The sequence below is a fragment of the Astatotilapia calliptera genome, chromosome 8 (genome assembly GCF_900246225.1).
Source record: "Astatotilapia calliptera chromosome 8, fAstCal1.2, whole genome shotgun sequence".
Classification (NCBI taxonomy): Eukaryota; Metazoa; Chordata; class Actinopteri; order Cichliformes; family Cichlidae; genus Astatotilapia; species Astatotilapia calliptera.
In genome coordinates this window covers 10259636-10272817 of record NC_039309.1, presented here as the reverse complement: position 1 = coordinate 10272817, position 13182 = coordinate 10259636, and the positions used below count along the sequence as shown (strand labels likewise).

At 38.2% G+C, this 13182-nt stretch overlaps 1 protein-coding gene across 4 annotated transcripts in view; it reads left to right on the top strand.

Annotated features, from left to right (window-relative positions):
• dock1 (dedicator of cytokinesis 1) overlaps positions 1–13182 on the top strand; it is a 204248-nt gene that overhangs the window by 77492 nt on the left and 113574 nt on the right. For all 4 annotated transcript variants that reach the window (XM_026178424.1, XM_026178423.1, XM_026178422.1 and 1 more), the window contains 3 exons: positions 646–716; positions 2155–2261; positions 8380–8507. In XM_026178424.1, coding sequence (XP_026034209.1) covers positions 646–716; positions 2155–2261; positions 8380–8507 — 306 coding nt within the window. The remainder of the gene's footprint in view (positions 1–645; positions 717–2154; positions 2262–8379; positions 8508–13182) is intronic.

Below are 13182 nucleotides of genomic sequence, written 5' to 3'. Positions count from 1 at the left end.
TATGTTTTTGGGCAATGATGCCATTTTAAAATGTTATGCCACCACACTGGATTTAAGGTCAACAGTCAAAATTGAAAATTGATTGATCATAGCCATTTTTATACTTCTCCATTTTCAGAAGCTCAAATCCAATGTATTTCAATATGACTGCCTGAGGTCTAGAACCCATGGCCATCACCTAGTCCTCTTTTTAACACTGTACCAGAGTTTTGATTTGGCTATTCCTAAAGTTCCTGCAACTTCTCTGTCAGGTTTATTTAGGATTTTTAACCTCTTCCATTTTCTTCTCCATTTCTTCTAGTCGTATATTGAAGGTTGTGTTACTAAGTCAACTCTAAATCCCTTAGATAAATCAGAAACATCCATCCTCGCTCGTCCATGAAACTGTTTATCAGTCAATTGTCTAATTAATTTCTAACCTCCAATCTCTGTAATGTATATGGCAGAAAATGTGCACATGTGTGTGCGCATTCATGAGAGAGAAAGCGATTTCAATTGGTATTGGTAGGTTGTTGCAAATATTAAATAATGACACATTAAAACTCTTGTTTATTGACTCCTCTAGTGGCTCACTGAGGGCATGCTATATGCATTAAGATGTGAAATGATTTTGTCATATTTTTTCTTTTTGTTCCTCTCGTAAAGGGTGCTGCACTGAAATACATTCCCACTATCGTCAATGATGTCAAGCTGGTCTTTGATCCCAAGGAACTAAGGTAATTTCATGTTTTGTTACATATTCCTAAGCTTTAATGTCATTAAAGTGACACCAACAGCTATCTAAGAGACTTAAACATTAATACAAGTGAACATGCCATTAAACAGATCACACAGTTCTCTGTGAACTTCAAGATTTCTATGTGGGAGTTCTGTAATAAAGGATCATACAGAGTACTAGAGCAGAGCAGAAAAATGCTTAAATCCGTTGCCTTTTGCAAAGAAACAAAAAGAGTCATTTGCTTCAGTTCGATTGCTTTGTTAAAATTTCATGTGCAGATTATGTTAAGACAGGCTATTGGAATATTGTGCTTTTTCAAAAGCACAGTTTATTTATTTTATCTGCCTCTCCACCTTAAGTTGCTTTTATTCAAAAACTCAACATTCACTAGCTGTGCTCTGATGGTTGCTGCTTAAAGAAGTTCAGGTTGCCTTGGAAACTCTCCACTCAAATGTCTATTTAAGTTTACGTTGTCTACTGCGCATGTCGCCAGCTGTAGCTTAATACTGTTTTATATAAAATACAAACATGCTCATGGATTAAATAATTAATTCATGTTCATGTTTGACCAAACAGAACATTTTATTTCATCGACTTCCAAAACCTTGCCTCCCCTCCTTGAGGCATAGCTTGCCAGCATAATGAGCATTAAGCTTCTTCATTTATGGGGGAAAAACATTATGCATGTTTTGTATCTGTGCTCAAATGTGGATTTTGATTAATAAATGTGTTATTTGTAAGGAAAACCTTTTTATGATTTATGTATCTTTTCATTTTCTTTTTTCATTTGTGTGTTTTTTTTTGGTTTTTTTTTGCAATGCAGTTAGGTTATACTAATGACTTTATAAATTTTTAGTTCAGTAGAGTTCATTTGCATTCAAGCGTCTTAAATATCAGAAGACATTCAGAATAATGGCAATGTGAGTCATAGGAACAAACTCAAAGGTCTACATGCACCTTTAGACTTATTAGACGCGTCGTAGAACATATGCGGGCATACTGTGATTAGCTTTTTAAGTAACGTCGTCATCCATTTCACTAAAATCCACTGATGAAGCTATTCTGTGGCGCTGAAAGCTTCAAAGCATTTCTAGGACTTGCTTTTGTTCAGTATGTTTAAGAAAAATAGTTATATGCAATACCGCATGATATAATGAAACCTTTAAACAAAGTAGAAAATGTTTCAGCAAAACAGAAGTGCCGTACCCAAATAAGAAAGTTCCTGTATCCAAACTCACCCAAGAAACTCAGTTATCTAAATCTTGTTTACTGTGTTCAATGCCCCAGAAAAAGAAATAAAAACCTAGTTAATGCAACATTACATGCCGTTTAACAGCTACAAGCCAAGCTAGAGAAAACAAATAGACGAGCTTAATCAGTTGGACTGTTTTTTGTTTTGTTTTTTAATTTATATTGTCCTCTTTGTGTCTCCATAGCAAGCTGTTTACAGAGTTCATCCTTAAAGTCCCTGTGGGTCGCCTGGTAAAACAGAAGCTGGACTGCCTGATTGACATCGTACACAGCGATCTCTTCAATCATCACGGTGAGAGCGCGCACATACAAAAACTGTACCCATAGTTCCTCAGTAAATTCACTCATGGTTCGGTAATTTAGGCAATCACACACACCACCTGCCTCCCCAAGGCAGCCTTGTGTGGGCTCACAGTAAAGGGTCTCTGGTAGAGTGGAGTAGAGTAGAAATTGTTCTTGTTTTCTGCAACAAGTTAAGCTTGAGTCACCTAGATGTGACTGGAACTGATGTTCAGGGTTCCCATCTTCATAGAGTGTCATGGCCTTATTTCTGTTTTATTGTTTAATCAGTTTTCAGTCTTGTTTCCTGTCTTTGTCCTTTCCCTACGACACAGTCGTATATTTACACCAAAGGTTTAATGATACCCTTGAGCACCATACTATTGTTTATTTTGGTCATTTTGTAGTAATGTCACATGTGAAGGGCACAGTGTAGAGGTGGCTAATTAGAAACATGCTTATCTCCAGACAGGCTAGCCTGTGGCATCCCAGAGACGAGGCTCAACCATAGAGATGCTCCAGAGCCAAGAGTTTTGCTAGAGGCACCGTGCGTTCTGGGGTTATTTTTGGCTTGGTCTTGATTTAGAGACAAACATTCTCACGTACTGACCTGTGATTTCAACTAAAGATAAAATCCCTGTCTCAATAAAGCAGTAGTAATTGAATTTAGTTGGCAGAGAGCGACCACAGGAAGTGAAAAATAGTTAGCCACCAATCATTAGATTAATTTAGCCACTGTGTTGGCACACAATGCTTTCCTACTACTATCTTGTTGGTATTTTGAAGCCAGAAGTGATCATATTTTCAGGAGGGGGTAGCAAGTTTTGATAGTAAGCTACATCTGTAGATTGTGTAGATAATTAATTGCTAATTAATACTAAGAAAAATACAAATGAAATACAGCATTTCACTGATCAAAACAATGAGCTGCTGAGCTACTACTCAGATAAAAGCATTCAAATGCTAAAATAAAAGGCACCACAGGAGGTTTAGTGGCGTTTTGGTGACTGAAGCTCAGGGGACAGCTGGCGGCTTAATAACATTTAAGAGATGAGTTATAAAAACAACAAAAAACCCACAAGACCTTGGCTGTTCCAGGGTATAAAGATGCTTATATCTGTTGTAAAGTTGGGTATTTTGACATTGCAGCCTATAAAGACTGACTCATTTTTGGAGACGGCGTCAAGCAGCAATTTGAGTATCTGCAACTACGTGTTTCTTTACCTTTTCCATCTCTGTAGGTTGCTGCTTTTACACACTTATAGTGCAGAAGTCTATGTGCGCTTGTCTGCCGCTGTTCAATTCAGCATGGCCGTACAGGAAAAGATGATGAGGGGGACACTTTGTGTGGGATGTAGCAGGAAGTTGTGTTTTTTCCTAGTCATTAATGTCTGATATTGAGCATAATGCAGTGTAAATGTCACTGCTTTCAGCTTAATGATCTGCTCCTTATATACTTTACAAACATAAAATTGTCTCTGTGTCGGTAAGTAACTATTGAAGGCCAGTGCTCAGTGCATGGTCCTCTGGTCATTACTATTGATCTGTTGGTATAATCATGGACAGCCAAGCCCCCCCGATGTTTGCGAATGGACTGCTGATCAGCGGGAAGAGTTGTTGCTATAATGTAGATAAGGATCATCCCGCTGCTTTAAAAGCATGTGTGCTGCTCGATTCTGACAACAGTTCCTGCACTGGTGCTTTGAACATCTGTAGCAGGCTCTGAGGTGCTAGCTGGTTTCAAGCTGTGCAAAAGCACTGACAGAGAGGGCTTAGTTGCCAGGAAAATGTGTCCTTTCCATCAGTATGCGACAAGCAGTCGAATTAGCCAGACAGTTTTTAAGGTGGTGTAGTAAGCTGTAATAAGTGCCTATTCCCAGGTGGTCCATAAAAGGTTCTCTTGCCAACTAAACCCAAAATGAAACGTACTGGAATGCTTGGAGTAAATCAAGGCTCAGTGAGATGCATCTTACCTTTCTTAACATTTTCTATCAGTGCAATCTGAATGCATTCACGCATGAAAATACTTTATTTCCTGCAGGCTGCACAGGCATTAACATATTAACTATTTTTGCTGAAAAGCGTGTCTTAAATTAGTTTATTTTAGCCCCCAGTGGGCTTAATTCAGTTCAAAATGACAACTTTAGAGAATAAAGAGGACATCTCTTTCTCCAAGGGTTTTATATATATGTCTGAAATTCTCTGTGTGAAATGGAATTGGTATGGGTATACAAATCTTTGCTTCGAATGAAAACTGCATTAATTTAGAAAGTTTTTCATTCGTTTATTCTTTTTTTTTTTGTAAGTTTTGGAGGCAAAATGTTGTTTCACCTTCAGTGCTGACGATGTAAAAGGAGCGTGTGAGATGGGTGCATAAATCGCTTTGAAATTGGCTCATTGTAAGAGAACAAATATGTCAGCTGCTCTCTTGCTCTGTGTTAAAGGGGGAAATTACTGTAGCGTCTAAAATCTGTTTGTGCTGGAAGTTTGAGGAAAACACTCATGGCCTAGCTTGATATAATCCACTCAGTCCACTTAAAGCACTTAAAGTTTTTAAGCAGATACACACAAAAATCTAGACAATAGATATATTTAAAATCGTATCAGGTGGCTGAAGCACCAAAATCCTTTCCCTCTAGGCACCATTGTCAGTTTCACCATACATTTTCTTTGAGGTTTATAAAACTAAAAGCTTTATGTGAATAGAGCAGAATACCATAAGAGCTGCCAGCTCAACCTTTAATCACAATCTTTTGTGCCAAACAATGGATATGTCTTGATATGTGATATGTCTTGGCATGTTATAAATGAGATGCAGGACTGTGCAAAAGTCTCGAAACTTCCCTCATTTCTTTATGTTTTGTTTCCAAGGAGCCAGATTTTCTTGCATTTTTTTTTTTAGAAGTTTTTCTTTGGAAATAGTTTTGTTTTTTTCAGTGTATTCCATGTAGATTTCCCTCCTTAGAGGAATGTGTTTGGTTGTTGTTGTTAGGCTACTGTCATTCAAGCATTAAAAACAGAACCTAATCTAATGTGCTGCTCACTGAGGCCTCATCAGAAATGGTCTCAGTGGTAGGGTGGATGTCGAGCAGCCATTTTTAAGAAGAAATCATTGTTAACAGGTCCGATGGAGTGATGCGTGTCACATTTCTGGTTCAAATTGTCGTTAGTGTGTACAGAGGAGTGCAGAAGAGAGACAGAACAATAGCCTATAGTCATATGGAAAGCACGGTGGAGGCTCTGTCATGGTTTGGGCATGGGGAGCTTCAATTCACAAAATTATAAATGCAGAAAAGAACCATCAGATTTTGATCTATAACACAGTAACATCTGGACACCGTCTCATTGGCAGTGCCTTTATTTTTCAGTGTGTTAATTATCCCAAACATATTGCCAAAGCAGTAAATGCATACCTGAATAAATCTTTGCAGAGTACAGAACAAAAGTGAGCCAAACTCCAAAGAACAAGTTGGAAAACAACTCCTGAAGACTACTTAAGGAAATTGCAAGAGAGTTCATTTCAATAAATTGCTTCACCTAATTCCTATTTTCCAGGAAAATTATAAAGAGATGAAGGGTGACTCAAGACTTTTGGAAAGTATTATACTACTAAACTGCATCTAAATGAATTGCATCAGTGCATCACTTCTTTTCCTGTATTTGGAGCACTATTTAGTTTAAATACTATTATCAAAGAGGAGCTCCAGCTTAATTATTTTTTACATTAGAATCATTAAAAGCCATTCAAAGTCCATCAGCCATTCAGTCCAGCAGCTACATGAGATCTCTTAGATTGCTAGCAGGGAATAAGGTTGTAATTGATGCACTAATCAGACCCTGTAAAATTAAAAATGACATTTTTGATTCTCCAGGAGGATTTATTTGTTACACTGCTAGTTATGCATAGTGCATTCATTACCCGTTAATTAAAAAAACAGCATCATTATGCTTTCTGTGTGGGTCTGTGGCTTACAGCTAATTTCAGTATTACCAAAAACAAACCGCTTGTGAAGACACGCTCGCTTCTGTCAAAGGTGGCTTTGTCGTGCTGTATTGACAGAAATTTTGTTGTTTGGCTTCATGAAATCATCACATACTACCCAATTAGACACGCACTACATTTAGTAAAGGAGGTCAGAAAATGCTAAAGATTGTTCACTTTCTGTGGGTATTATTCATAAAGAGGTCACAGTAGTTCATGCTATTCATTAGGTTACGTGCAGCATTGATGGAAACTTTTATGTGTGTTTTGATGTGCAGCAAAGTAACAAGTTTATTTTCTTCCAGCTTAATGTCTTATTAAAGTTATCTGTGAAGCAAAGAGATTGTATTGATTCTGAAATAAAATCCATTGCTTGGTGGCCATTTAGAGCAGCAGCATCTCTCCATCTTGAAGTCATAAAGATTTTTATTTGAAGAACACAATTGTTGCCTGATTCTACAACCGCACTGGGGACAATTTCACTTAGTGTACTCATTGTAGAAAATATGTCTTTTTTCAGTACTGTCTCATAGGGATTACCAGTTTACATTTCTACTTGCTATATGTTGTAGCAGACAGACAGCTACAGTAGGATGGCTTTCTACTTCATAAGTCTGTTAAATATTTACTTTACGAATTGATTAATTGGCCCTGATTCTTTTAATTACTACCAGGATAACTCCAGTGTTTGTCCCTTGACTTTAAATGTGATCCCCACACATCCATACACAAACTCGCAATGAAACCAATGAGGTTCAATTAAAAATGTGATAAATCTGCAGCAGACTGCCTCGGGTTTACCTTCCAGCAGTACAATGGATGTCAGCTCATCACTTCTGTACTCTGTGTCCAAATTGACAACAAAATTAGTTAAGAAAAAAAAGTTAAAAGAGAAAGTTATGGTTTTCAGCTCCTCTTAATTGCTGTGTTACTATTAAATTAGTGCAAACAAGCAGAAAATAACTTTCTACTCACATAAAACTTTGCCTGTTAAGTGAAAGTCCTCATATGTTATCTTTTCAAAACTCCAAAGATTTACACTGACACCATCATTCAATGCCTCTTTCATTAGCTCACCCAGCCATCGGTCAGATGGGCTTATGCCATTGAGATGTGTCTGTCAACCTTCCGTCCACAGTTCACAAGAGTTGCCGCAGAATTGAAGCTGTTTTCTGTGTAATTTTTTCACATTATTGTTTAGGACTTTTGACCATTGTTCTTTGCAATGTTGCTTGAGTTCATTGAGTTTTGCAGGCCCACCACAGCATTTCACAGGGGTTGAAGTCAGCGCTTTGGAAAAAGAAAAGAATCACTGTGCTGCAATGGCCCAGTCAGACATTCTGTTGTGCTTTGCATTATTGTTCTGTTACATGAACCAATTTTGGCCAAGTTTTACCTGTCAGACAGATTGCCTCACATTTGACTTTGGAAGGCAGCAGAGTTTTTGGCCGACTGATTGCAAGACATTGTGCCAACACACACCTGAATGCTTCTGACCAGCAAACTGTGGTTACACAGCTAATCAAGTGCATTTGATTAGTACTGTATGACTGTTACTTACCTTCTTAATTCCTGTGGAAGCAGTATTGGAGTACTTTTTCACGACTGCACATCTTTCTGGTTTAAATTTTTATGGACCAGTTTAGCCAGTTTATCCATATTTTTAGGTTTACTATTGTAATCTAAGGGGTGGTTTAATAAGACGTTAATAACATAAGACGTTTCATGGCTGACTAGTCTTGCAAAATGATTATGGCTGCAACTGGCTTTTGTTTTGATTGTGTTGCTGTCAAGTACTTCCTGTTTCCATGTAACTAAAAATGTATTTGAACTACAAAAAAACCAGGGTGACCCTGCGACAAGTACAGCTTTCTTTTTTAGAACAATAAAAGGGATTAAAAGTGCAACAGGTCAAATAGGAGCATAGCTATTCTTTGGGATTTTGGGAGTTTTCCCCCCACAGTTGTTTAATTAATAAATGTATGTTGTTTTAATTTACTCCTCGGAGATGTGGGAGAGTCATTAATAAGCTACATGTTTCTGCATCGAGTGTGTCAATAACATATGCTCTACCGCTTCGTGCGATCTATCATCTGCTCCATGTGTTGAGTGTCATCACGGATGTGTGTATTTATCGGCGTCCCTGCAGATTGCCGCGAGATCCTGCTGCCACTGATGACGGACCAGCTGAAGTTCCACCTGGAGAAGCGGGAGGACTTGAAGGCTTGCTGCCAGCTGCTTAGTGACATCCTGGAGGTGCTTTACAGAAAAGATGTGGTGAGTAATTCAACTCTGGAGCTTTACATATTTTTATTTCCCTCTTGAATAAACAGTAGCGTAATAAGGCAATCTAGGAATACCTCCATTAAAAAAAAAAAAAAACAACCTCTTTTGACTGTGGTTATTGTACTTAATAACTGTTTATTAGTATGCTGTTCTCAGTTCGTTTTATTGCCCTGCATGCTCTGGAAGGAGCACGTTTTACGGCAGTATTAATTTACTAACATGTAGAGGTGGCTGTGCTCAGTAATTCATTTCTATGGGTTGCTAGAGGCCATTCAACACTGAATTTTATCCAATAGCATTGTAATGAGTTCTAGTTATCTCCGTGGTGCTTTGGAATAGAGGGACTATTCATTATCAGCCTAGCCAGTTATTGTATACAGTCTTTTTCATATTATCAGTATTTTTTTTTTTAGTTTTTTGCATTTTTTTAAATTAAAAAATGCTGAAAGTTGTTTTAAATTAATCATTTGTCAAACATAAATGTCCTTGATATTAGTTGACCTCTAGTTTAGAACCATAAAGCGATGTGGTCCATGTGATGATGAGCAGTATCAGTGTTGGTCACAGAGCCAGTTTTGTAACCAGTAAAAGTTAAGTGTTCTCTGCCTCGGTGCCAGTGACAGCTGTGACTGCTGGCGTTAGATTTTTCAGGTTGTCCATTTTTATGGAGACTGGCTAAAAACGTCCACACCGTTCTCCATATCTCAGAATCACTGTGTTTTAATTAGTCTCAAGAATGAACTGATTAGAATTTGTTGGTCAAAGATGACTGCCTGTGGCCATCATAACACATCGACTAAAACGCTTTCTGGCTGTTATTAAATGCTGTAACTCGGGACTAGAGGGAGAAATGGATGTAAACTGGAATTTGACTAGTTGCCACATGCATACAGCTGTGAGTTATTCTTTGTTCAGTGCTACTTTACATTGTTTTGCTTCTTTACAGCCAGGTCATTACTATAATGAACAGTACAAATCCTTAAAATCATTACTTTTATTTAATTATTTAATTTCAGAAAAGTAAGAAATGCAACTTATTTTTATTTCTAAGCCGATCAAACAGTTTCGCACTTTCTATCGGCTCATTTTTTAAGCACAAAACTCTTTCTAAAAGTTTTAAACTTGAGTCCGCGTCTCACACACACGGGTATCGGCCCCTTACCTCAAAAGCTCAAATGATAGCAGACACGCTCACAAACACACTGTTTTACGAGTGCGTTTGATCCTCTTCCATGTCCAGACTCCTGATGTCCTCCCTCAGGCCCTCTCAGACTCTCGTCATTGATCACGACCGTTCAGCCTCTCACACTCCACTCTGCTAGGGATTATCCACCTCTCCCACTTGCTCTGGTTTTTACACCCCTCTCTTGCTGTTTCACAAATTGCTGAATCCTCTCACTGTCTTGCTCTCTGTCGTATCTGTCCTGCTGATCAGCACAACCAAGGCTTTCAGAGACTTAGATGCTCGCAAAAATACAGAGAGCGAAAACCTCTGTAGATATGTCTGTCTACTTAAATTTCATCAAACAATTTATGCCTTGTCAGCAAGAAGTATCTAACTGCATAGGCCTCTTTTACATAGCTTGATGTTTAAACAAAACTTCCCAGTCCATTCATGCTCTGCATTTGCTTGGTTGACACTGGTCTAGACCCAGGCTGAACCAGTTTATTCTCACAAACACTGTGTGCATACAGTATTTGTGAGTTGTTCAGCTGCAGACTGGATAATCTAAATTATTGAAAGTTTTGGCTGGTGTTGGAAAGATAAGCCTCCTTCGAAAAACTCCCCCACGCCAGGTACAGACAGCAATAACAACAACCAGGCGATCTGATCAAAGTCGTGGAATAATCCATGACTTGGTGTGACAGTAAAACAAGATTTTAAAACTGCATTGTCATAACATCTTAGTAAGGATTCATGTAATAACTGCACGTAACACATGTTAGGGCAATCTCTTTGTGTTTCTGGAAGTCTGGAAGAAGAATACTTAGCCGAAATCTCAGTTTTTTCCAAACTGACCAAATATCATTAGTGCTCTTAAATTTCCTATCTCAGTCATGGTCTACTCCTTGTTTTTTGAAGTACTGTGCAAAAGTCTTGTGCCATCTCTCATTTCCTCTCACTTCCAAGAACCCAGATGTTCGTGTAGAAGAAAAAAAGAACTTTTGACATTGGTTGTTTTATCAGTCATTTTCAGTCCAGTCCTGCTGCATAGCTACTTTTCAAAGAACGATTTGTAATTTTGTTATGCCACTTCACACTGACCTAAGCGTAAAAATGGCGCCTAACCCAAACGATGGGTCTGGACATGAGAGACAGCTTGGCAAAGACCAATTTTAAATGGTATCTTTAGGCACTTTGTTGCTAGCAGCCTGTCACAAAAATACATCATTTGTTGACATTTCTTTAGCTCAGTCTATGAAAAATACCAATGATAACAGTTTGACAGGTCTAAAATTGTATTTTTGCACCAAGGAGGTGATTCCCAAAGAGCTATTAGCTGACAACTTGAAATATTTGAGTAAACTGGGCAAGTGGAAGACAAAAAAGAAGGGGTAAGACTGAGGAAAAGAGCTATCTACGGCAGATGGATGGTGTTGAAAAAGAATCTAGCAAAAGCCCTCCACAGGACCTGAGAGATGCATCTAGCCCTTCAGCTTAACCATCTATTGTTCACTGAAATCTCATCATAAATGGTCTCAGTGGAAGGGTGGCTGTCAAGAAGCCATTCTTAAGGAAGAGAAATGTGGAGGAAAGGCTGAGGTATGCCAAATTACACAAGAACTGAACTGAAAATCAGTGGCAGCAGAACTTATAGAACGATGAATACAAATTTGAACTTTTGTGCTTCAAATTGTCATCGGTATGTATGAAAGAAGACAGGAGAGAGGTACAACAGTGAGTGTCTGCAGCCATCTGTAAAACACTGTGGAGGCTCTGTCGTGGTTTGAGGCTGCGTTTCGGTCACTGTTTTTAGCTGATGGAATTATGAATGCAGAAAAGTGCTGTCAGATTTTGACAGAACAAAAAAGCCAACATCCAAAGAAGAGCTTTGAATGTCGTTCAAGAAGCCTGGAGGACTATTCCTGAAACTGCAAGAAAGCTTCCCTAAGAGTGTTAAGGGTGTGTAGAAGAATAAGGTGGTGTTGACTTTCTAGCTCATTATATTTGTACTAGAGATGGCACGATACCACTCTTTTATGTCCGATACCGATATCATAAATTTGGATATCTGCCGATACCGATATGAATCTGATATAGTGTGTTTTTTAATCAATAAAACTGTTTTTTTTTTAAATATCTTGCTGCATTTTGTATAAGTTCATACTCAAGTTTTAAAAAACAAGAGACTGAAGCTATTCTGTTATACCTGTATGCAAAAAATACACTGCACCCAAAATATTTCATAGTTCAGCAATACTGATCAATCTAATAAACGTAAACCTACTCCATCCTCCCTATTCTGGTATTTTACCGGAGTAAGCAACCTAACTAATAGGGTTGCAAACTCCCAGCAAAAAAAGAAAAAAAAAAGAAAAAGGGAACACCCCACCCTCCACCTCATGATGTTTAATCGACGTAATCAACTTTAATTTGATGCAGTGTGAAAGAAAATGCAGAGAAATCAATTATTTTTCTACAATATTTAAATAGATTCAACATCTTTCTTCAACAGAATTGCAGACTGCACAGATCGTACCTTCCCAAAGGAAAAAGTACTATAGCTTACTAGGGTATATTAGACTTAATAGTTACTATATACAGTAATGGACTTCTATACATTTTACATCAGATTAAAACTTTGGGTGTAAGATTTAGATAATTATTTATTAAAAGCTCGACATTTTAAATGATAATAAGAAAGAAAAGTATGTCTTAGGGCATGAACAGGGAAAAGGGGGCACAATCGGCCCCCCTGGCTAAACTTTGCTAAATCCGCCCCTGCACAGTTACCAGCCGTCAGCTACGTAGAAAAGGATCCTGGTGTAGAAAGTAATATTAAATAAATTCTAACAACAGCTTATCAAGGTTAAACGTGCTGCTGTTGTTCAGCCGCTGGTTTCCTCTTTCTGGCGCGAAGTGGGCGATAGACAAGCAAGAGAGAAAAGCCGATCAGCTGATCATTGATCATTGAAGTAGCAACAGGAGAAGGAGGGAGAGAGAGGCAGTCGCTCCATATATCGGTGATTAAGCTTAACGCTGGAATGCTTTACAAACATTCAGAGATGAACTTACACACTTGCTTTACTTCTCTCTGGGATAACTTTCTCGGAGATGAAATGCCGGATTGGTAGCGAGGCTCCAAATGCTCAACCAGACCGCTGACAGGTCTTGCGCGCCACAGCCGCTCTATACCTGATGCATACTGCTCCGACGTGCTACGGTTATGAGCTGAGTTATGCCATGTCGCAAGTTTTGTGAGGTGCTTTTTTTGATATTTAATGGATCGGATTACATTTTTTATTTCTCTCCGATATCCGGTCCAGTAATTTAGGTCAGTATCGGTCCATCTCTAATTTTTACATTCTCTATTTTTCCCTTACATACTATATTTCCATTAATATTTGCACCTATTTCCCATTATCCTAGCAAAACGTAAAGGAATTACTGATGGCTCAAGACTTTCATCATCATGTATTTTTTTTTCTAGCTGTTCACCCGAAT